The 26,061-nt window shown below is 43.8% G+C and overlaps 1 protein-coding gene across 10 annotated transcripts in view; it reads left to right on the plus strand.

Annotated features, from left to right (window-relative positions):
* Window positions 1-26,061, plus strand: part of STN1 (STN1 subunit of CST complex) — a 50,180-nt gene that overhangs the window by 23,949 nt on the left and 170 nt on the right. For 2 of the 10 annotated variants that reach the window (XM_043475614.1, XM_043475615.1), the window contains exons 8-10: window positions 1,881-2,003; window positions 4,475-4,547; window positions 12,234-13,209. In XM_043475614.1, the coding sequence (XP_043331549.1) occupies window positions 1,881-2,003; window positions 4,475-4,547; window positions 12,234-12,391 (354 nt within the window). In that variant the 3' untranslated portion in view covers window positions 12,392-13,209. Of the gene's footprint in view, window positions 1-1,880; window positions 2,004-4,455; window positions 4,548-12,233; window positions 13,210-18,675; window positions 22,476-24,251; window positions 24,380-24,430; window positions 24,450-26,061 lie in introns of those variants that run through there. The other 8 variants (XR_006270749.1, XR_006270748.1, XM_043475616.1 and 5 more) reach the window with 8 other exon arrangements.

A 26,061-nucleotide genomic window follows, 5' to 3' on the forward strand; every position in this document is an offset into this window, starting at 1 on the left:
ACTGGAGGCCATGTGGGGGTGCATTTTCTCTACCTGTCACTTTGAGGGAACATTACAGAAAATCTGAGGGGCACTTTCTGTTTCAGCATCTGTGGGTGCTGTCCAGACAGCCTCATAAGGCCCTTCCATTAGAGAGGCAGGACTTTGCCTTCGCTTTGCCATGTTTTTCTTTTTTTAGGCTCTCTGATCTTTTTAATATCTTTACAGATTTCTCTCACATTAAAAATGGATCTGGGGACTTCCCTGGTGGTCCAGTGGTTAAGACTTTGCCTTCCAGTGTGGAGGGTGTAGGTTTGATCCCTGGTGGAGGAGCTAGGATCCCACATGCCTCCTGGCCAAAAACCCAAAACTGTAACATTGTAACAAATTCAATAAAAACTTTTTAAAGAAATGGTCACATCTTAAAAAAAAAAAATGGGTATGTACCTTGAAGGACAGTTATTACTCACCACTTCCTTTGTTTTAGGAAGGAACTAAAAATCCCTAGTGGAATAGTTAGAAAGCTACTTCCTATCTCTACAGGGTATTTCGTTCCACTGATGGCACATGCATTTTCTTGGTCACCCACTGTGTGTCAGGGAGCAGGTGGCCTAGATGAAGCACAAAGTCCCCAATTCAAGAAGCACACAATCTGATTAACCATGGTGGGACATGGTGAAAAACGTGGCTTCCTTGAAATAAGAAGTAGGATGACCTGGTAACCTCTGTAGGCACACTTAGAGAAGGGAAGGGATACCGAAGTTGAGGAGAGAGCAACCTCTTAGCAGCAGAGCATCCTTCATTGTGCCTCTCTTGCTTCCCCCAGGGCCCCGTCTGCCTTCAACCCAGGGACCCTCCCCTTTGATAGGTCTCTGCACAGCTGTTTGCCTTCACTGTCCTCTATTTAAAATAAGGAGTCTATTTAATACTCTCTATGTGTTGAAATCCCTAACCTATTTCAATGTGTATAAAAGTCTTTGATGTCCTTAGGAAGAAGTTGTATTATTGTTGTTCAGTCTCTTAAGTTGTGTCCAACTCTTTGCAACCCCATGCACTGCAGCACACCAGGCTTCCCTGTCCTTAACTGTTTCCTGGAGTTTATTCAGACTCCTGTCTGTTGAGTCCGTGATGCCATCCAACCATCACATCCTCTGTCTTCCCCTTTTACTCTTGCCCTTTATCTTTCCCAGCATCAATGTCTTTTCCAATGAGTCGGCTCTTTGCATCAGGTGGCCAAAGTATTGGAGCTTCAGCTTCAGCATCAGTCCTTCCAATGAATATTCAGGGTTGATTTCCCTTATATGTATGTGTGTGTGTGTGTGTGTGTGTATATATATATATATGTATATATATATTCAGTATATTATATATATACATGTATGTATATATGAAAATCTTTGACTTTTTTATACAGAACCAAAGATTCTATACATATTGGCTCACTTTTTTGATTAAAATTGTGGCCATATATAAATTTGATTATTTACAAATTTTAATATTATAAATAAATTATTATAGTATTTAATATTGGCCATATGAAAATTGATAAAACAATTTTAATCAAAGAAGTGAGCCAGTATGTATAGAATCTTTTGTTCTGCATAAAAAAAAAATAAAGATTTTCATCTTAATTTTTCTATTTCCTATCATTGAGTTAAATGAATTACACAAAAAACTAAGGTGTAGAACGGTTATCAAGTGTGATTCTGCCAGAGCAGACTTCCCAGCCCTCCTTAAATACCATCCTGCTAGGCCCGTGCATACCTGAATCTTTCTGACTACACCATAAGAAGCCTGTTGGGTGAATTTATAACCAGTTGGTCTAGGGAGTTGCCCTCAAGTGCTATAAGATGGGACTTACTTCTTTCCCTCTTTTTTTTTTCTTTTTTTCCTTCCTACAGATGGGTTTTAAGAATGACACCACTTCCAGAGCAATTCACAGTATATTTAGGAATGCTGTAAAGCTGCTGCAGGAAAAAGGACTCGTTTTCCAGAAAGATGGTGGTTTTGATAACCTATTCTATGTAAGAGACCTGCAACTTAACATTTTTTCCCCATAGCTTCCATTTGCAGATATATGTATTACTTAGGAATACTTATTTGCTGTTTTTAAAAGTCAGTCATTAAGGAGGTACATAAAGTAAGGAGAGGAAGCTGGCCTTTGTCTTTCCTCTGGTATCATTTTTAGCAGTACATTCTTCTGCACGCTTATAAATATATGCTTCTGTTATCAAAAAAAGTATGTGATCATCCTCTAAATCAGGGTTTGTCAACTTCAGTTGTTTGGGCCAGTTGATCCTTTGTCGTGGGGGGCTGTCCTCTGTATTGTAGGGTGTTTGGCAATATCCTCGGTCTTCACCCACTTGACAGCGGGAGCAGCACCCCCAGTTGTGGCAACCTTAATGTCTCCAGACATTGCCAAGTATCCCTTGGGACAGTGGAGAACCACTACTCTAAATAACACTCTGTAAGTGTTTTGGAGACCAGAATAGCACATCCCAGGCCTCTTTCCATATTAGTCCTTGTAAGTCCACCTCATTCTTTTTGACATCTGTATGGTATTCTACAGTATGGGAACTTGCCATCAGTTATTTAACCCCTTCTCTCTGATGGACATTTATGTTGTTTCCATCTTTTGTTCTCAAGTACACTGCTGCTATGTCTGTCTTTTTGTGAACTTATGTAAGTATTTCTGTGAGATTGACTCTTAAAAGAGGAATGGTTGGAGCAAAGGGCATGTACCTTTAAAGTGTGGGTCAATACAATCTGCTTGGCTCCACCAAAGGTGGTAACAATTACCATTCCCTCCAGGGATACAAGTGCTTGCCTGCCTCAGTGAATGAAAGTCGCTCACTCCTGTCCGACTCTTTGTGACTCCATGGACTGTAGCCTGTCAGGCTCCTCCATCCATGGGATTTTCCAGGCAAGAATACTCGAGAGGGTTGCCATTTCCTTCAGACTTTGAGTTAAAATTTACCTCCCACTGCCTGACTTTAATACTGGAGGAACATAGTTGGCAGTGATATCCATGTCCACGTCAGTAGCATAGATGTGGCTCCAGCAGCATGTGATTCTCCTGAAGACAGCAGAACCCTGAGGACACCCAGGAGCCTCACTCTCTATAGCGTGATTCCTGAGGGGAAGCTTTCCTTAACAGGATATTTTCTTGATATTGATTTACTCTAGTGATTCCCCTGTTTTAGAAAGTTTTTAAAAATTAAGATATGTTTTAAATACTATTTCAGTAACTTTTGAAAAGGGTATTCCGTTCTGCATAAGAGTGGGCAGGCGGTTGAGGGGGGGCAGGGAAGTTGATTTCCTCTTGTGGGGCAGCTCACCCTAACAGCACCCACCCCCACTGTCGCATTCTCCCGTGAGGCTCTGCGTGGCCTCCTGGGTTGGTAGGAAGCAGCTCTTCCTGAGGAACAGCAGACGTGGGCGGCCATCCAGCGCTGAGGTGTGGCAGGGCTGGGGCACTTCCTCCTGTGAATCAGTCTGAGCTGGAGTGAGGTGATCCAGCTATAATAGCTATATTTTCCTCAGCAGAACCACCCCACTTCGCTGACTTCACTCCCTGCCCCCTACCTCAACCCTGGCCCTAGGTTTCTGTTTTCCTGAGGGCATCGCCCCAGGGGCATCATTATCTTCTGTCTGCTAGTGCTTTCCAGCGTTCAGCAGCTCTCCCACATTGCCTTAATCTTCCCAGCAACCCCATGAGTCCACAGATGGGTCCTTGTCAGTATCGCCATCTTAAATCTGATCATTCCACATCCATCGGCCCAGGGTGCATTCCTGACGTATGTGTTTGTCCACTTACTTCTTTCTTTTTTTTCTTCCATTCTTCCTTTTTTTCCCTCTCTTTCTTCCTCTTTTCCTTTCTTTATTCCTCTTTATTCCTTTCTCTCTTTTTTTGTCTTTAGACTTATGGTGGCTGTTTCCCTGTTACCTGAGCTAGCTGAGAAAGGAACCCAGGTTATATTTGCCTTTGAGAACAGACAGTGTTTCCGTTTATAGACTAGACTTATTCTCTTGCTAGCTTTTCCTTACAGTTTTATTTCTTTTGTTTTTCCCTATGGTTGGGTGAAGGAACGTGAAACCCAAGAAGAAACACAAGAGGAAAGAGTCCTGGGATTTGATCACTGTGCCTCCCTCAAAAATATAACAAATAAGAGAAATTTTATGAATGTGTTATAAATATTTAAGAAGAAAGTTGCTCCTCAATAGCAAGGGATTCCAGATTTTCTTTCCATCCTGGCCCCAGTGAACCACCTTCCATGGGAATATGCCTGTGGGTCACACACAGAGCAATAAGCTGCTTGGGGATAGAATTGACGTGACAACAGGCCAGATTTCGAAAACCACGCTCATTGATGGCGAATGAATGAGGACTGTTATGAAATCTTTAGGAGCTACCCTAAATACTAATTTGGGTGTGTAGGTGACACAGCCTCTCTGTCACTTAACCTTTCTCTCCAGACTCTCTTTTCCTGTTTAGGTAACGAGAGAAAACAAAGAATTGCACAGAAAGATCCACCGGATCATTCAAGAGGAATGCCAGAAACCAAATCGTAAGTGTGTAATATCCATGTATCCCAGTGTCTTGGAAGGGGAAATATTCCCTCCTAGAGACCACTGGACAGAGGGTCAGGAAACCTACGGCTTTTCCCAGTAACAGCTTGGAGGCATGGCTGGTTCAGACACCTGCCTTCTCGGCACCTCAGGTTCCTCCTGGCTCAAGTGAGTGTTAGCCTCGCATGGTTGTTCTGACCTGGGCCACATCTAAGAGTCAGCCTTGGAGCTTTTATGAACATACCAGGCTCAGGTCCCAGCCCTACGGATTCTGATTCACTCAGGGCTGGGATGGGGGCTAGACAGTACACTCCTCAGGGGATTCTGATGCGGCGAGGTAAGTCGTCATGCTAGGAGTTTTTGACGTCTTTCTGGTGTCATAGTCTCTTGTGTGCATGCTGAGTTGCTTCAGTTGTGTCCAACTCTTTGTGAACCTATGGACTATAGCCTGCCAAACTCCCCTGTTCATGGGCTTCTCCAGACAAGAATACTGGAGTGGGTTGCCATGCACTCCTCCAGGGGATCTTCCCGGCCCAGGGGTTGAACCCACATCTCTTATGTCTTCTGCATTGGCAGGCGGGTTCTTTACCACTAGCACCACCAAATTTGTGTTATTTCTTGTTCCACTCTGACTTCTTGTCTCTAAACCCAAACCTGACATTTTCCTCTCTGCTACCATCAAGCCCTTCAGTGTTGGGAGGGGTGGTTCTAGACATTCAGTTCAGTTCAGTCGCTCAGTTGTGTCCGACTCTTTGTGACCCCATGAATCACAGCACGCCAGGCCTCCCTGTCCATCACCAACTCCCGGAGTCTACCCAAACCCATGCCCATCGAGTCGGTGATGCCATCCAGCCATCTCATCCTCTGTCGTCCCCTTCTCGTCCTGCCCCCAATCCCTCCCAGCATCAGGGTCTTTTCCAATGAGTCAACTCTTCGCGTGAGGTGGCCAAAGTACTGGAGTTTACAGTTTGTGAAGAGTATAATTCAGTCATCTAGAAGCCTGATAATTTGCAAGAGAAATGGTTTTGCAAGAGTTGGTTTTAGTGGAGTTAGGTCAACCCCTAGTGGTTAGAAATTCAAATTGTAGATAGTCTGACAACAGACATTGCCATTTTCACACTAGTTAGAAATAAAGCATTTGTCTTATCTTTAAATCCTGTGTAAACTGACCACTCTTAAAGGTGACTTTTCACAGTCTACCTTTTGTAAACATATGCTAAGAACAAATGTCAGCATATGTCAACAAATGACGCCAGAAGAAGAGTAGAAGGGCTGGTTAAGGAGCACAGGCAGGCCTCTTCCTCGGCTTGCTTGCTTTCTGGAGAGGTCCACCTCCTGTCCTTAGAGCCCATATGTGCCTGAGACCTGGATCTTTTCCAGGCTGAGTCAGTGGGTGGAGCGGGACCAGGTCTCCAGCCCTGGTGGTGATGGTATGCAGCCCTGTTTAGCCTTTGAGGACCCATGAGGTCACCTCCCAGAGTGGTGTGATAACAGCTCTTAAAATAAACTGAAAGCAATCTATTATTTGATGCAAGGTTTCTTAACTATTGTTCACTTCATTCAGAACAAGAAGGAAAAGTATCCTTTAGTTGCATTGAGGGGAAACTGCCTGTCCACAACTGAAGAGCTTTTTATAGCATGAAATGCAGGATTCCTCCACCAAGAAGGGATGAGAGAGGAGACTGCTTCCCGGTGACATTCCTGCACTGATGCTAGCCCCAGGCTATCTGGCCAGATTCTTATTTTGATATGTATTAGGAACAGGGTGGATAAAGGATTAGTAATCCTAGGGCCTGGTAAAGCAAATGAAAGCAATTCGGACTACCTTTCTTAGGAGAATCAAATAGCCTGGGTGACCTGAGGGTCTATAAAGTGGCAGGTTTTATATCCACTTCTAATCCACAGGCCAGGTCCTGCTTTGGTGAGTGTGTCTGTCAAGGCTCTGCTAGTCAGTCTATAAAAGGGAGCCTCTAAAAATGATAAGCCAGTTCCCTGAAACTAGTGAACTCCCAGGAGACAAATTCTGGAGCATGGATAACAGGATGCCAACAAAAATATCATGTAGGGACTTAGAGTCTGTTGCAACCACTCCTTTTCATAAGAAATACTTAGGACATTAAAAAGTTATTCAGAATATTGTATGCATAGGGTAAAAAGTAAAAAAATACGAAAACACACACAGAAAAGTCAGACTTCCTCCCAGCACCGAGCCTCAGGCTCTGTGTTTCCCTTTCCAAAGGAAGGGGATGTCCTTGGTTTCTGGTGTATCCTAGAGATGTCATATGCACTTATAAAACACATTTGTATAGTTATCCTTCCTAAAATGCCTAATAAAGCTTAGCATATAATACTCAGTGTTCTATACATTGTATTTTAAATTTAGAGGTCATTTTAGAGGTCGTTCAGCAACAGTATGTGTATAAATTCCTGTCCTTTTAATAGCTGTCTTTATATTTCACTATATATATTGATAGATATTTGACCATTTATTTAATCATGGCTATGAGAGTTGGATCATAAAGAAGGCTGAATGTCAAGGAATTGATGCTTTTGAACTGTGGTGTTGTAGAAGACTCTTGAGAGTCCGTTGGACTGCAAGGAGTTCAAACCAGTCAATCCTAAAGGAAATCAGTCCTGAATATTCATTAGAAGGACTGATGCTAAAGCTGAAGCTCCAATATTTTGGCCACCTGATGTGAAGAGCCAACTCATTAGAAAAGGCCCTGATACTAGGAAATATTGAAGGCAGGAGGAGAAGGGGATGACAGAGGATGAGATAGTTGGATGGCATCACTGATTCAATGGACATGAGTTTGAGTAAGCTCCAGGAGATGGTGAAGGACAGGGAAGCCTGGAGTACTGCAGTCCATGGGGTCACAAAGAGTCGGACATAACTAAGCAACTGAACAACAACAACTGAACCTTTCGTTCATTCCTAACCTTTCAAACAAAACAAAGAATTGAGTTTTCCTTGACAGGATGATTGGTAGGAGAACTTAAAATCTTTATAGTCACTTTTGAGGTCGCAAAGAGTCAGACAGGACTGAGCACTGAGCTGAACTGATGAGTATTTCAGCAAAGGGTAAACCTACAATAACGACAGGATCATAAACACGGGCCAGTTTTCGGTCCCTAAGGCACTGGTACTAGGCTTGTCTAAAGACGGGCCGTGTGGCATAGTTGTAAAGAGCGAGCTGTTAGAGGCACCTTACCTGGGTTTGAATCCCGGTTCTGCCACTTTGAAGCTACGTGGCCTTGGGTAAGTCTGTGGCTCAGTTTCTTTATATGAAAAACAGATAATAATGGTACCTACATTGTGGATTGTTAAAAGGATGAAATAAACTGGTGTTTTATAAAACTCTCAGGAAGCTGTAAGAGTGAGAAACACCAGAAACCCTTCCCTCTGCTTAGACAGCAGTCCCATCTATCTGCTATAGCTATTTGGAACTCTCAAGTATCTATGAAAGCTGGCAACTTCCAGAGGAAGGTGTGGACAGTAATTGGGGTTGCTTCCAGTCAGTATTCAAATCTTAGAGGCCGCTGCCCATCCCATACCTCCACCTGCATAGCAGGCAGCTGTGCATGGGTTTCTGGATCTAGAGTGGGCAGAAAGGGCCCAGTCCTCCACGTCTCAGGGGTCTGTGCTCTGGCCACTCACTAGTGCTTCTGATCACAGAGGTGTGGACAGAGAGGTGGGTGGCCGTTGTTGCACCTTCTCCCATTGCTGTGCCTGCCTCACCCAACAGGTGAGGTAACTTCCAAGGGATTTTAAAAAGACTGGCACCCTTTTTTAAAAAAAAAAAAACCCTTCATTTCTCTGGATTTTTTGCCGCTTTTGGAGCCAGAAAAGAAAGACTTAAAACATTCAAAATCAACTGCATATATGGGGAAAATTAGAAAGTGACCTCACATACCCAGGAAAAGGCACAGACTCAGAAATAGACCTGAGAAGACCTTAGGTTTCCATCTCAGGCTATTCTTGGCTCAGAGACAGCCTACAACAACCAAAAAAATTAGAAACAATAACAAAAAAACAGCTAACACCAGGAAAGGGGAAGAATCTAATCTGCAGAATTACCACATTATTAGATTCAAGTGTCCAGTTTTCAACTAAAAGTGAAAGATATACAAAGAGACAGGAAACTATGACCCATTCAAAAGAGACGATGGGGAGAGCAACAGAAACTATCCCTGAAAAAGACCTGATGGCTTATCTATTACACAGAGGCTTTAAAACAGCTGTCTTAAAGATGCTCATGAAAATGATGGGTGAATAAAATGGAAAATATTGATCAAGAGAAAAACTAAAAAGAAATCCTGACAAGGACAGGAACTGAAAGGCAACATTTACTAGTGATTCAAAGGCAGATTTGAACAGGAAGAAGAATCAACAGGGCTCTGAAGGAAAATGAACAGAACCTAAGGGACCCGTGGGACATCATCAAATGGACCAACATATGTGTTATGGGAGTCTCAGAAGAAGAGATCAGGGGCAGTTATACTGATACTAATATCAGACAAAATAGTCTTTAAATCAAAATGTTACAGGAAACAAAGAAGGATATTATATATTAATAAAAGGCTCGATAAGAAGACATAGCAATTTTAAATGTTATGTGCCTCGTGACTGACCATCAGAATATTACATGAAGCAAAAACCAATAGAATTGAAAGGAGAAATGAATAGTTCTACGATAATAGTTGGAGATATCAGTACTCCACTCTCAATAGTGGATAGAAAAACTGGACAGAAGATAAAGAAACAGAGGCCTTAAATAACACAATAAGTCAGCCAGATCTCACCTGTGCACACAAAGGACTACCTGACAACAGCATACGTGTTCTTCTCACGTATACACGGGACCTCTTCCAGGACAGAACGTGTTAGACCGTCAGTAATTCTCAGTAGATTTTAAAAGGTAGATATCATACCAATCATCTTCTCTCTGACCAGTATCTTTTGAAGTTAGAAGACAATAACAGAAGTAAAGCTGAAAAATTTACAAATTTGTGAGAATTAAATAACACATTCTTAACCAATTGACCAAAGAAGAAATCACATGGGAAATTAGAAAATACTTAGAGATGAATGAAAACTAGAACACAACATACCAAAGCTTATGGGACACAGCAAAAGCTGGATATAAAGGGGAACTTTATAGCTAAGAACACTTACATGGGTTTACAATTTAAGGAACTAAAAAAGAAGAACAAAGTAGCTCAAAGCTAATAGAAGGAAGGAAATAATAAAAATTAGAGCACAGATAAATGAAATAGAGAATAGAAAAACAATAGAGAAAATCAAGGAAACCAAAAATTGCTTCTTTGAAAAGATCATCAAAATTGCTAAACATTTAGCTGGGTGGACTAAGAAAAAAGAGAAAAAAGTCAGATTACTAAAATCAGAAATGAAAATGAGGACATTAATACTGACTCTACAGAAATAAAAAGGATTATAAAAAAGTACTATAAACAACTGTATGCCAACAAATTGTATAACCAGATGAAATGGACAAATTCCTAGAAACACAGAGCCTACCAAGACTAAATCATGAAGACATGGAAAGTCTGAATAGATCTACAGTAAGGAGATTGAATCAGTAATAAATAATCTCCCAACAAAGAAAAGTTTGGACCTAATGGTTTCACCAGTGAATTGTAAATATTTAAAGAACTAACGCCAGTCCTTTTCCACCTGTGACTAGAAGATCCCTCTATGAATAGCCTTGCTAGACAACCCTCAGATGGCAGAATGGCCTTTGTGAAGAAGTCCTTTAAGACCTCTGGGGCAGTCAGCACTGCTGAACATACATGCCTATAAGTCACCTTGAGCCCTGAGCCTGAGCACCCAGGTCTTATAAAAACTAAGATTACAAGCTGAGCAGTGCTGGAATTCCGAGTGTTCCCTCTCTGCTGTGTGCAAACCCATTTCTGCTTGGTGTCCTCTACCCACCATCATCAACTCTTCCTCTTGGGAAAAGTTGAAGCTTCTTTAGAGCACGGACTAGGTTTTGTGCATCTTCTTAGGTTATGAATATAACGATAAGTAAATTCTCCAAGGATGAAGCACCCACCGTGAGTCTCCTTTCACCAACACAACCAGAGGTGAAACAGGTGCTTTTCTTCCCATTTAATACATGAGGATGCGGGATGAGAACCGTGGACCACTTTGCCCCAGTCATAGAGCCAGCACTTGAATTTGGGTCCTTTGGACTCCGGAGTCTGCTCTCCGTCTGCCCTCTGTACCTGTTCCTGCTTGCTTAGTGCTACACATGTATTAATAGTAGGTGTTCAGGAAATTTTGATTGAACAAATGTTGAAGAAACAGCTTGGAAATGTGGAGACCAATGGAGTTTCCCAACAGTAACTCCGGTTGGCAGGAATAATGAGTTCAGTAGCCACTAGAGGTCAGAATTAACAAGTCTTTGTTAGCCCACTACCTGTGATCGGCCCTGACCCTTACAGCTGGGAAGGACCTCAGAGGTACCCCCACCTCCGGTCCCACTCCCTTTTGGTCAGAAAACCAGGCTTGAAGATGCAGTGACTTGCCCAAAGCCACAACCATGTTTTGCCCATCACCACAACGACTGAGTAACTGAACTGAACTGAACTGAACAACCCCTCCAGGACTTTGCTGGAGCCTAAAGCATTCTGTTCAGTGACTGTGCAGAGCACTGGTGGGCCAAGTGCTGGGCATATGTCAGTGAGAGACCTGACTGCTGAAAACTGGGGAAGGTTGGTTTCCAGGAATAAGGTTTGACTTTTTCTCAATGTTACAAATAAGTTTTATGTCATGACCCAGTAAATTATATCATTTTATTATAAATTTTACTTCAACTACATATATATACATATATAATTGAATATAAATTAATATTTATCCTACCTTAATATTTATCCTACCTAAAATGCAGTACATTCTGTAATCTCATATTCTGGTCTGCTTCAGTCTGTTTGGTAAGAAAAGAATGCTAATCACAACCCACTAAATTGATTTCATGATCCTCTCTAGTGGTCATAACTTCAGTATGAATACCACTATTACAGAATGATTGATTTCTATTAGGAAAGCAGTCACTCACCCTGAACTGTTAGAAATGGTCCCATCTGTCCTGGTAGAGGGTGAGAAGTTCCTTGAACACAGCCACCACAAACAGACTGGAAGCCTAGGCAGAGAGGAGTGCGAAGAGGCCAAAGGTCACCATTGCAGTCCCATGGTCCAGGATTTATGGAAGGAATAAGGAGACTGCTGCAGGCTGGCTCTGCTGTCCACCTCAGGAGGGCTCCCACCTGGGAAGCTAGGGGGTTAGCCTGGAATATGTGCACCTGTACATGAGACTTCATGAGAGAAAAAGATGATCAAGCGCTAAAACCCCATGGGGTTCTGAGTATAAAATTACTGATTGGGAATCCTGGAAGGCTGAAGGCCTGTGTCCCCGGTCGGTGGTCCCTGGCGCACACCTGAGAACAGGTGATTTAGTTTGTTGTCGTCAGTAAGGTAGGCCAGTGCATCTCCTGCTTTAATGTGCATAGGAATCATCGGGGCGCGTTGGGAGGTCTTATGAAGCTGCGGGTTCTGATCTAGGAAATATAGAGAAGGACTTCTATGTAGAGGAAAGGACAGCAGGGAGAGAGGAGGGTCTGACAGGTGTGTCCAAGCTTTGCCAACTCCCTTTTCCCCACAGACGTGGAGAAGGGCTGCCACTTCCTGCACATCCTGGCCTGTGCCCGCCTGAGCCTCAGCCCAGGCCTGAGTGAACCTGTGCTGCAGCAGGTGCTGCAGCTGCTGGAGGACCAGAGTGACATCGTCAGCACCACGGAGAAATACTACACGGCATTCTGAGCAGGGGCCGGCAGGCGGCACAGGCAGAACGGGGAGGGGGGAAACCAGCTGGCATTCACTCCCAAGCTCTGGTTTTAACATCCTGCCCAGGCTTATAGGTCTGGGGGCAATTATCTCATAATAAACTATGAAATCTGGTGATTTAAGGAATGGGAATTTGGCATAAATTCTGGAGGCTGCCTTCTACCTGCCGTCAGTTCAGTCACTCAGTTGTGTCCAATTCTCTGCGACCCCATGGACGGCAGCACGCCAGGCTTCCCTATCCATGCAACTCCTGGAGCTTGCTCAAACTCCTGTCCATCAAGTCAGTGGTGCCATCCAACCATCTCATCCTCTGTCGTGCCCTTCTCCTGCCTTCAGTCTTTCCCTGCATCAGGGTCTTTTCTAATGAGTCTGCTTTTCACATCTACCTGCTGTATCCTGGGATAAAATGACTTATCTCAGCCACAACATGCAAGAAAACCCTCCTCATTGGACTCTGGGCTGGACCGAGCATCACTCACAGAGCAGAAGAGGAAGAAACTGCTGGTGGCTGGCCTGGTTGGAGGCTCTGCCGTGGGAAGGAGTCTTCCATGGTACAGGCCTCTGGACTGCGGTAACAGAAGAGCGTACAGATCACCAGCTCAGATGCTTTTGAAAACTTCAGACTATCGGGTACTTTCTTGGCATCTGTTGGTGGTTAAGACCCTAGTGTAGGGGACTAGGTCTCCCTGGATGAGTGTTGCTGACCTATAATTTCTGTGGGTCAAACCCCAGCAGTGGGTCCAGTCTTGGGTTGAATTGTTTATAGCGATGGGAATAAAACAGGATCTAAGGCATGGCCTTGCATTTGCCATTTTCCCTTTGTCCCTTCTGAGTCACAAGGCATTTCAGTACATGTCCCTGTGCTTGAGGACACTGTGACTAAATACAACACATTGTCTCTTAATACCCTGAAGTTCTCGGAGGCTGCCGGCCAATTACCTGGCAGTGATAGATGTTATTTTCAAGGTTACCATTGTACATGCAGAATGTCCTAACACCTTCCAAACACTCGGTATGTGCCCAGACAGGTGATGGGGTCATGCTTTTGCTGGGAAAGACAGGCAAAGGGAAGAAATCTGGCCTATGGCATAGGCTTGTTCTAACAGCTCAATGACAAATCCAGCCAGCGAAAAGCAAGTGCAGGGAAAGATTTGGAGTTAATTACAGTCATTTCACAAAAGCACATCTGCCTTTGGCTGCTTCCTTAGAACTTGACTTAGTAAGCTTTTAGTAGCTCTACTGGAGAGCCTGCAGGCCTGGTTCTGTTGTTCTGCTCTGTGTGGAAACAGAATGGTTTTATACTCAGAAGTCGCCTGTGGCTCCATGTGTGAGTCCTGGAGTGAGTCCTGACAGACGACTTCCTGTCTTGGACTTTTCTGACTTGACCCAAACCTCTGCCCGGTTTCTAGCAGTTGTTACCCAGATAGGTGCCCTGTATTCAGAAGGATTCCTATAGAACAGGGTTTACCTGGAATGACACCCAGTGGTTCCTCCTTGAGGTCAGCAGCTGTTCCATACTGAACACATCTCAGATTATTGGAGCTGCCAGGAAGGGGTCTTGAGTCGGAACATAAAAAGGACACATCCTTGCACACAACCACCCCGCTTCTAGGGGGGCTATAACCCCAGGGAGTGATCACAGAGGATGGAGAGAATGAATGTCCAGGGTGCCCACTGCAGTGTAAAACTGGGGTGAATATTCCTCTATAGGGAAAAATTAGTAATGGTACATGAACACAGTGAAATACTATGCAGCCATTAAGTTAATGGAGTAGACAAATACTGTTGCCATGGAGCAGTTATCCTCAGGAGACTGAGTGGGAAGAAAATTGAGTTCCAAATCTATTTATATAATACCACTGACCTGCAACCCCCGTGTGTGTCTGTATGTATTTAAACAGAGAGTGTTTCTGCATATCCATCCATATAGATGTGGCAAGTGTACACATGCATATAGGTGACCACTCCACTCCTAGGGTTCAGTCCCAGACCTCTTTTCTGTTTAGCTTGCTCCCACAGGAATCTCAACTAGTCCCAAGGCTCAGACCATCTGTATGTTGACAAACCCCAGTTACATCCAGTTCACACCTGTTGGAACTCCTGACCCTCCAATCAGCCTCCTGCTGACAGCATCATTTAAGTGTCCAACAGATATCACAAACGTAAGATACCCAAAGCCAGGCCCCCACCCACCGCTGATCCCAAACGTGCTCCGTCAAGTTTTCCCTGGTTCAGGAAGAGGCAGCTCCATTTTCCCAGTTGCTCAGGCCAAGCCCGTTGACTCCTCTCCTTCTCTCGTATCCCATGTCCAACCTGCCCATCATGGCATCTCACTCCTCTGCCGCCACCCCTGGAATATGGTGGGGCTCCCGCTGTCCTCTCTGCTCCCTGGCCCCTCTTCAGTTCACTGTCAGCACAGCAGCCCCGCTCCACATGCTTTCCTCATCACATGGAACATGCTCTGTATGTTTCTTACGTACCCTGCTTATTTATTCTCCCCAACAGAAGGAATGCTCCATGAAAGCAAGACTTTTTCTCTGTTTCATTTCCTGCTGTGTCCCAGCACCTAGAACAGGGCCCAGGACATCTTCCAAGTGATACCACGACTATGTGTGTGGGGACTCCCCTCCACCTGCTAATAGCTTCCTCTCTTTGCTGGGGACTTTCTCCAATGTCTTGGAAGTCTGTTCAGGCTGGAAGTACTCAGAATTAACACCTACCAGCTTCAGCCAATGGGACCTGGGGTATAAATGCTTCTGTTCCCTCACCCTTCCAATGAAATATCTCTGAGGCTCATGTTCTACAGCACTTTCCAGAGTTTGTCTGTGGGATTAGGCTCCATCCACCCACAGCAGCAGCTAACTTGATAATCACCCTCAGTTGGCTACCTTACCCTGTCTTACTTTACCCCTCTCCAATACTGTTTGCTGCAGCTCCCAAATGAACTGCTTCCTTTTGGATTCTTGTCTCAGGGTCAGATTCTGAACAAGCACAACACAAATGCTCACAAGTTTATTTGAGAAATTCTGATGAATAATTATGCACAGCAGATTGTTAGAAATGCTCCCCAAAGTGACATACTTGTTAACTCTGAAAGGTGAGATGTCAGATGCTTTTTAACTACATATCTATACTCCAGTAGTGTTATAATTAGTAAATGTCGCTATACACTTCCCCAACTGTCTCATAAACATCTTTTTGATTTAAAAAAAATTTTTTTTGGCACACCAAGCAACATGCAGGATCTTAATTCCCCAACCAGGGATCGAACCCGTGCCTCCTGTGTTGGAAGAGCAGAGTCTTAACCACTGGACCACTAGGAGAGTCCCAAGTGTCATTATACAGAAATAACAAAGCTGTCTCTCGCTCCCCACCCCACACTCACATAACCTGAATCATAAGTGAACCAAGAATGCAATGAGACTCTTCCCTCCATAGTAAGATGAGGGCAGCTCTTAGAAAACTCCCTGGGGCTACAGTTCGGTCACTGCTTATGAACCGAAGAGCAACCGAGGGGTCCCCCTGAGAAGGAAGGAAACTGAGCAGACATCCTCCTGTTCTTTCCATGCTCACATTTCAGGAGCCATGAACACTGCCTATAGTTAACGTAGGCGAGAAGACACACAGTGCTCTGTCTGGTCAAGGATTTGTTTGAAGGCTCATGATTATCCCCATCTGGTAAGCTCCCAGTGCTTCTCATCCCTGTAAGACACTTCTTTCTAATTATTTCCCCCTCTGATAGTGTGCCAGGACACTGGCCGGGAAAAAGCCAAGCAGAAAGAAGTCTGTTCAGTGAAGAGGAACCTAAAACTTGCTGCCAAGGATTAAAACCAAGCAAACTTGTAATTTTCCACTGGAGAAAACATCCGCACTTTTTTATTAGTGCCATCTCTTCTCCACAAGTGGCCTCTAGAGCAACTGCCGGAAAAAAGCATCTCATTGTTTCCTTACTAGATTTACATGAAGCATACAGGCAAACTCAGGAAGACGGTGATGGAGCTTGCTGAAGAAGCTGGCAGCAGGCGCTGGGAGAGCAGTAGACCAACCTGAAGAGAAATCATGTCGGTGGATGAAGAACCTTGCTACAGAGTTTTTATTTGCATAACAGTCTCTTACTGGTAGAGGCTCTAAATGTGATCCCAAACTCCCACATAAGTGAGTTTTTACTTAATCCAGAATTTTTTTTTAAATGGCCTATTTTTATTGAACTTTTATTAGGTAAACCCAAACAGGTCAGTCCCAGGTTTTCCATGTTCATAGGAATTCTAAGTCAAATCCCAAATTCCTGAAGAGACTCCAGCCTCTCCCTGTATGTCAAATTTAAATGATAGATTTCACTTTGTAACATCAAAAGAGGAATTTTGAAGACCAAAGAATAGCCCTGGTATTTTTGTTTTGTTTTTTTAAAACAGGGACAGCAAAGTGGTGTCTCATTAATTCAGACTGATGTGGTGAAATCTTTGTGTAAGTTAGTGAAAAACCTGGGCTTGAAATAGTGCCATCTTGTGACTTTTGGTCTACCCAATGAATCATATTATGTCTGAATTACTATGAGGGAACAGGTTTGCTGCTCTTAGGAAAGCTGCTCTAATGAATGATTACTTAAATTATGTATCATTTGTTATTCAGTATCACTTAATTTTTATGTATTTTGTATCATTTTTATGTATTATATATCATTTAATATCAATAGGTGATTTTATAGCACTTAAATGTAAGAGATTTGGAAACATACTTCCATACAAAAAAATGTACACAAATGTTCTCAGCACTATTATTCCTAATAACCAGGAAGTGGAAACCACCCAAATGACCAACTACTAATAAGTGGATAAATAGATGTGATACATTCATATAATGGAATATTAATCAGCCACAAAAAGGAATAGAGTACTGATACATATTACCGTATAGTTGAACCTTGAAAACATTGTGCTAAGTGAAAGATGTCAGAAGCAAGAGGCCACATATTGTATGATTCCATTTATAGGAAATGTCCTAAATAGGCAAATCCATGAAGACAAAAAATGGATTAGTCAGGGCAGGAGGAGAGTTGGTGGCACAGGGTTTCTTTTGGGGGTGACAGAAGTTTTCTGGAATTAAGTAGTGATGGTGTTTGCACAACTCTGAAGGTACTCAATGAACTGTGAGTTAGGTTGGGATTCCTCACAGCATGGCAGCCGGGTTCCAGGGTAGGCACCCCAAGGAAGAGCACACCCCCCATGGAAGCTGCACGGCCGTTCTGTGCAGAGGCCCAGGAGCCGCAGTGTCACTTACGTGGCATTCTGATTGTCAGGGCTGTCACAGAGCCGCCCAGATTTCAGAAGGAAGGAATAAACTGCCCCTGATGGGGAATAACAAGGCTCTAGAAGTGCATGTAGATCTGCAAGGAGGTCCAACCAGTCCATCCTAAAGGAAATCAGTCCTGAATGTTCATTGGAAGGACTGAAGCTGAAACTCCAATACTTTGGCCACCTGATGCGAAGAACTGACTCATTGGAAAAGACCCTGATGCTGGGAAAGATTGAAGGTGGGAGGAAGAGGGGACAACAAAGGATGAGATGGTTGGATGGCATCACCGACTCAATGGACATGAATTTGAGTAAGCTCTGGGAGTTGGTGATTGAAAGGGAAGCCTGGCATGCTGCACTCCATGGGGTTACAAAGAGTCAGACATGACTGAGCGACTGAACTGTCTGAGAAGTGCATGTAGAACTGGGAATATTGCTTTGGCCACACTGGGGAAATATAATCACTCACAGATAATCTTTCAGGTTTTACACACATACAGCCTCATTCTTTTTTTCAACCTATTTATTTGGCTGCACTGGGTCTTAGTTGCAGCATGCCAGATCTTAGTTGCAGTATGTGAGATCTAGGTCCCTGCCCAGGATTGAACCAGGCCCCTGCACTGGGAGCATGGCGTCCTGGCCATTGGACCACCAGAGAAGTCCCTGTCACAGCCTTATTCTTTAAAAAAATTTTTTTAATATCAGAAAGTACAAAGAAAGGAGAAAAACTGGTGTATCACTTCCCAGGTACTTTTTTTTTTTTTAGATTATATGTATACTTAGAAAAATAACAATGTTTTGCCCAAAATACATGTCAGCATATTAAATGCACCTTGCTTTTTTGTTTAATAATATATCTTAAAATTTAGGTGGCTTTTTTCCCCCCACTTCGGCATGCAAGATTGTCTACATTCTTTTAAATGGTCAGATAATTCCTTTGTATGTTTAACATTTTTATGTATCCCTTAGGGTTTTTAACCAGACCCTCTAATGAAAGACGTTTAATTGGTCACCAGTTTGTTCCTATTGTAACCAGTCATGCAGGAAACATCCTTGTACATTTTCCTTTTCTTTGGCATACGTTTGCATATATTTGTAAGGTAAGTTTTATTTTGTTTTGTTTTTATGTATTTGGCTGCCATGCCGGGTCTTAGTTGCAGCGCGCGGGATCTTCACTACGGGCACAGACTCTCTAGTTGTGGTGCAGGGGCTTACTTGCTCCACAGAATGTGGGATTTTAGTTCCCTAAACAGCATCCCTGGCATTGCAAGGCAGATTCTTAACCACTGAACCACCAGGGAAGTCCCTGTATGGTAAGTCTTTATTAACACAACCACCAGGAGAAAGGTCTTGAACATTTAAAAATTCAAAATGTTCATTGGAAAGGTTGATCTGTTAATCTCTTCTCTTTAAAAAAAAATACTTATTTTTAAAATTTTTATTATTTATTTGGCTGTGCTGAGTCTTAGTTGCGGCATGCGGTATCTTTAGTTGTGTCACGTGACTCTTCATTGCAGTATGTAGGATCTAGTTCCCTGACCAAGGATCATATCTGGGCCCCACGCATTGGGAGTGTGGAGTCTTAGCCCATCGACCACCAGGGAAGTCCTATGTTCTCTTATTTATGAGCCTGCTCTTTGCTTACAAGCTCACCAACACTTTGTACATATTTGAAGAAGGAAATGGCAACCCACTCCAATATTCTTGCCTGGGAAATCCTATGGACAAAAGAGCCTAGCAGGCTACAGTCCATGGGGTCACAAAGAGTCAGACACAACTGACAGTGTATGTATTATCAGTAGTTTTAATCACTGTCTATCTGATTGGTAAAAACAACTTGTAGGTTTTGCTTGCATTTCTACTTCTTTAGATATGAGTGGCATATAGCATCAGTTCATTCCAGGCAACCTCTGGACAAATGTAGCTCTGCCCTGGACACTGGCCATTACTCCCAGCAGAGGCTGAGGGAGGCCCATCGTATCAGCTACAGAAACAGTCCAAGGCCGGACGCTGAGGTCCTAGTTAATACACAGCTGGAATAAACATCCTGAAGAACTCAAACCTCAATGCTCCCCATTTGCTACTTCAAGTGCTTGGACACATGCCTGCCCAAATATTATATAATACATGAAGGCAGCAATCTTTTAAAAACCAATCACCATGTTATAGACTCAGACCTCTCATAAACCAGATGCCATTCAACTCTGGTTCAGTGACTCTGTTCCCAGTCAGATAAACTAAGAAACTAAAGACGTTTTTAAGAAAGTGCTAATTAAGTGGAGAAGATAGGTTTAGTAATAGAAATGGCCTTAATGCTGCTTCCACTTTAATCAACATAGCCTAATTATCATAATAAGGTGATGCTTGCATTTTCATCATTGACCAGGTTTGATACAGTTCATGGGGCACTGGGCAACACCCATTTGATAATCTTCTTGGCTGGAAATTGCATCCTCAGGGAGAAGTCTTCTTAGTTTTGTTCTGAAGACAGTCAGTGAATGGAGGAAAGAAAGCAGGGGTGAAGACAGAAAATGCTTCTGTTTTTGTTTTTTGGTTTTTTTAGCTTTACTTTAGAGCAGAGCAACAGCGGTGTCACATGAGTGGTGATACGTGGCACAAGTAACCTGTGAGAAGTACAAAGTTTTCTGATGTACTGAAATTAGTGAATGATTATTCTAATATAAATTTGGTGGCAGAATAATATATTGAGCTGTTAGCATGGGATTTGTATTTCCTGTCTTCTGTTTCTTCTTCCAAGCAAGAAGCCAGCCTTGCCTCCAGGAGGTTTGGTTTGGAGGCCGAAACCAGAAGTTGTTTGTTTGTGCAGACAAGCTGGCTTATGTTTTCTGGAAGCCTGGAGCCTGGGAGGGACTGGAGATGAGTGGGCTCCAGGCCTGGCAGACCAGAATGTGCTGCCCAGGGTGCCTGCGGCAGGTGGCAGTTTGGCAGGACTTCTGTGGGGAGGTTTTGCAGTGTCTCTTGCAGACTTAAGCATTGGCTTAAGATCCCCAGCCTCAGCCGAGATTCCCAAGCTTGGAAAGGAAGCTTCTGTAAGCATCCTCTAAAGGAACACCCTGGGGACATCACCAGAAGACTTGGTCTCATTTCCAGGCACCATGTACCCTCCTATGTGATGGATTTTCACGCATCCCAAGAGAAGGGGAGAGCCTGCCCCACCCCATTACCACCAATATTATTTTCTTTCCAGCCTAGAGAATGAGGGCTCCCAAGCCTCAGCTAACTTGAAATAAAGAAAAAAAAGGCATATGATGTGTCGCCCCCCTCACCCTGAGTTTTAGGAGTAAGAGTCATACTGCACTGCAGTTAGAATCAAGTCAAGGTGAATTTTAGAACAAGATCACATTCCCACCCCACCCACCTTTGCATTCCAGAATGGTTTGTTGAGTGGAGGGAAAAAAAAAAATATTGAGTTGGCCAAAAAGTTCATTTAGGATTTTCTGTAAGCTGTTATGGCAAAACCCAAACTTTTTGGCCAACCCAAATACTCCAGCAGGAGCACCCTGCATACGAAAACCATTTGTCCTGCGTCACTGTGGAAACAATTGGAAATCGCAGCCTCAGGAGATGGGGAGGGCCATATCATGAGTTTGTTATGTATCATCAGTGGGGTCGACCTTATCATGAACTGTAAATGTCACCCTGTCCTGCAACCATCATGTATGGTGACCAGCTAGACGTGACCTGGACTACAGGCAAGTGATCAGAGAGGATCTAGCCTAGGAGAAGACCCCAAACCACCTGAGCAGTGAGTCTTCTCCCAACATGAAGAAGCTTGAAAAGGCCTGACTCATCGAGCAGCCAGCCCAGCCCAGCCCAGCCCAGCCCAGCCCAGTGCCTCAGGAAGAGTCAGCAAGCGGCCTGTGTGGTTTCCTTCCAGTCCCAGCTTGCCTTGACCTGGTGGAAGGCAAGAAATAGACACGCCACTCCTGGGAACAAGAGCCAGCTTGGGAATGGTGGTGTCAGCACTCCGTGGAGGGCTGGGCTGGGCACAAGCCCTCACTCCACTGGGGCAAGCCTGAGGGCCAGGTCAGGAGACATCTGCCATTTCTGCCCATCTGTTGTGGACCCAGGTAACCAGGAAAAATAGGAGGTGGACAGGTTCTGAACCTATAGCCAGCTGAGGTCTTGGACTTGACTGTTCCCATGTATTCCCTCAGAGGTTGCCCACATCACAGTTCACTTGGAATTCTGTGACAGACCCAGCAGTAGGGACAGAAGGGTGCTTAATAAATGTTTCAGTGGATGGCCAGTGCATTGTACTTATTGAATGTCAACTATATGCTAGGCATCATGCCATGATGTAGAGGGGGATGTCAAGGCAAAGCTCCAACCCTGTCTCCAGGGCACTTGAAGTAAAATGGATCATAAGCACATGTCTATATGACTTACAACCCATGGATACATATGGTCTTGTTTGACCCTCAGAGTTTAAAAATACTCAGTTCGGTTCAGTTGCTCAGTCGTATCTGACTCTTTGTGACCCCATGGATTCCTGTTGGTAAAAAATATTAAACCAACATAAAAAAAAAAAAAATTGGCTATCATCTGTATTTAAAAAAGAAAAAAAAAAGTGTGTATGTGTTTGAAAAACCACAGAAGAAACTGTATCAGGGGTGTCTTCCTCAGATACGGAATTGGGGGCTGAAGTGGGTGGAAGACTTATTGCAATGTTTTGTCATTTTTTGTTGTATAAAATGCTATAACTCTACAAATAAAAAAGGGATGGGGAAAATCCTCACCAAAGTCCAGCTTTCTGGATTTTTCTTAACAATTCTAACAGTACTGGGAACATTTACTCTGGAAACAGTGTGTAGGTGGGGAGAAGGGCAGCATCAAAGATTTTAAGCTAAAAGCCGGCATCAGATTTTACATTTTGGAAAGATTATTTTGGCAGCAGGGTGGAGGAGCATTGCTCAGGGGGAGGTAGACCAGAGAGACATGGCTACAGTGATCCAGGGAAGGGTAGTAAGGGCCTGAAAGGGGATGGTGACGAGCAGATGGATGTCAGAGACCTAAATGCAACAGACCCAAGGTGGGTAATTGATTCAGGAAAGGAGGGTGGGAAAGGCCAGAGTAATGCCCAGGTTCTGGAGGACAGACCATGGTGATGGCCATAGGAGTCTCAGGCTAGTGGAAGGGCAAGAGGGCCAGGAGATCTGTGTGTGTGTGAATGTTAAGTCACTTCAATCGTGTCCGACTCTCTGACCATATGGATCTGTGGGCCTTCTCAACTGGATTCAGCAGAAATGCTTAAAGAGTGTGGCTCCTGAAGTACAAGGAAAGGCCCTCACAGGAAATACACTCTCACAGGCAGTTAATTAGCTCCTCCCCACCCCATTCCAGGTAGTCAGAGTCTCTGTGAGTTACCAGAGAAAACGGCCCCTCTGGAAAATGCCACCTGGGAGAACTAGAATTTCAAACAGAAGCTTAATGCTTGTGGTTGAAGAAGGCAAAGAAGCACCAGCTGAGAAGTCCTTGAAATCGTATCCCTTTAGGGAATGCATTTTCTTGGATCTGTGTGCATCCTTTGCAGCAATATTAATCACTGCTGAAGCCCTTTTTTGGGTCACTGAGCTGCCAGCAGGATGCTGTTTCTGGGAGGATTACCTTGAGCAACCAGCCCCAAACAGCAACCCGGTGCATCAACAAGCCCTGTTGCCCTGGCAACACCACCATCCACGGGGAGGGGCAGGTGCCCCAGCCCTGAGGCTGGAGGCAAGCAGTAAATGAACCAGCCTGGAGCCTCTGTGATTCTCCTTTCCTATGCATGACAAAGCTTGAGCATATTTGCTACTTGAAGCAGAGTTGAAAATATTTTCCCTTTGGGACTCAGTGGTCAGATAACCACTTATTAACATCGTGGCCTCACCTCAGACTTAGTCCATGATGTATCAAAGATGTTTAAAGTAAAGTGGAAGTACTTAATAATACTAACAGTTATGAGAGTTAACTTTTATTGAACAGTTATGCACCAGTCACCCAGCCAACTTAAATCTTAACATAAACCTAAATAGGTATATACTATTATCATTCCCACCTTACAGATGAGGAAATTGAGGCCAAGACTGACTACCTTGCCCAAGGATATGTAACTACCTACTAAGTGGAAGAGCCAGGTTTCTACCCAGTGAGCTTAACCACTAGGCTGTACTGCTTTCAGGATCAGAGAACAGGCTTCCCTGTTCCCAGAACTGGGAACTCAACACAATGTCTTCAAGTTTAGGTTGATGTTTATATTCTATTTTTGCTCCAGCTGAGCCTGCACTGAGAACACCACTTCTGATGATGGAGGTTATATGGGTTGAGTGGGTGGAGTGACATCATGTCACACCCATGGCAGGGAGGGAGCAGGTGTTTACTGAAGCATGCAGAACATCTGGGACAAGGCAGAGAACATTCCTACCTAAACAACAATATGGTCCCAGAGGAAGGCCAAGAGAATATGGTTCAGTAACCTCCAAGGGGTTTGGGTTAGCCCATGCAGTATTGGTATTCTCAGGGTTTGTTTGTTTTTTAATATTTAGATGTTTAATGGTGAAATAGTCCAAACAGAAAATAATGAAGCAGAAAATCCAGATACCACTGAGATGAGACAGCTGTTATTCTTTTCCCATCTGTGCTTCAGTTCTCCTCTTGAGAGAAACATAACATTGGTGATACAGATAAAGCCAACTTCATTCCTGCTTTGCCTCCATTCCCACAGATAACGACTACCTTGAAGCTGATGTGCATCACCCTGATGCAGGTATTTTATTGTGGCATAACTTAAAAGCAGTAAATTGTGCAAATCTTAATCCTACAGTTTGATGAATTTTTACATATGTATACATGCTAAGTTGCTTCAATCATGTCCAACTCTTTGCAACACCATGGACTGTAGCCCACCAGGCTCCTCTGTCCATGGGATTCTCTGGACAAGAGTACTGGAGTGGATTGCCATGTCCTTCTCCAGGGAATCTTCCTGAACCAGGAATCGAACCTGCATCTCTTATATCTCCTACATTGGCACTTGGGTTCTTTACCACTAGCGCCACTTAGGAAGCCCTTACATATGTATACTTCCAAAATAAGATACAAATCAATAACTTGTCCAGGACCTCAGGGGCTCCTTTGCCTCACGTTTTGAAAAGAAATTGACGGAGTTGCCAACATTTAAAAACTCTGGAGATTTAATGTAAAAATCCTAATTTCTATCTTCTCTTGAAATTTTGGAAAATCTGACTACACCAAGCTCAGATTCTGACTGGAGACAGTGTAGATCTGCCCACTTCACGTGAGGCGTGAGCTCCCCATTTACTTACTGCATCCTCCAGGTCCTATGTTGTATCCGGCCCACTTCATTCATTTACATAACCTAACCTGTGACTCATCCCCCAAAAGGTGCCACTCTATTTATATTTTTAAAGTGCTGCAAACATAAGAAGGCTGAGAACAATTGCCTTAGCCATCCTAAAGAAAGCAGAGGTGGAGAAAAAGTATCCTCCTCTCCAATGTGCAAGGTGATTTGGGAAGCTGCTGACCATGCATGCCATCAAGCAAAAAGGAACCTGATTCTTCAGATCTTTGTTACTCAAAGTCTGGTCCTTGGACCAGCAGCATCAGCATCATCTGGGAACATGTTAGAAATGTAAAATCTCAGTTGCCTCCCCAGACCTACTACATTAGTCTGCTAGGGTTGCCACAGCAAAGTCCCACTGGGCGCTAACAAAGTAAACTGGGCGGCTTAAACAATGCACAGTTCTGGAGGCTTGAAGTCCAAGATCAAGGTGTCAGCAGGGTCAGTTTTTTCTACAGTCTCTCTCTTCGGCGTCTCCGAGTATCTTCACATGGTCTTTCCTCTGTGTCTCTGTCCTGTCTTCTTACAAGTCATATTAGATCAGCGACCACTTCAGTGACCACATTTCACTTTAATCACTTCTTTAAAGACCGTATCTCCAAATACAGTCACATTTGAGGTACTGGGGTTAGGATCTCAGCATATGAAATTGGAGGAGATGCAGTTCAGCCTATAACACCTACTAAATCAGTATTTACATTTGAAAAAGATCCCCAGCGCACATTCAAGTTGGAAAAGTACTGCCCAGGGCCTGCTCCCCAAGGGATAAAACACCAGTGGGTCTGTCTGGAGGTGGAGGCAGGGAAAGGGGGAGAAGCCGTAGTGAGTTTTTAGATGAACTTTCTCTCTATTCTACAGGTCTGGTAGGATGACAGTATTGTGAAGGTATTCTCTCTTCTTGAAGTTATAAGGGGTTAAATCTCTCTTGAGAATTAACTGAGGAGTCTCACTGAGTCCTCCTCTCACTGAGGAGCAGAGACTCTTTGCACTTTGGAGAA

This window comes from Cervus canadensis, chromosome 8, assembly GCF_019320065.1.
Source record: "Cervus canadensis isolate Bull #8, Minnesota chromosome 8, ASM1932006v1, whole genome shotgun sequence".
NCBI lineage: Eukaryota > Metazoa > Chordata > Mammalia > Artiodactyla > Cervidae > Cervus > Cervus canadensis.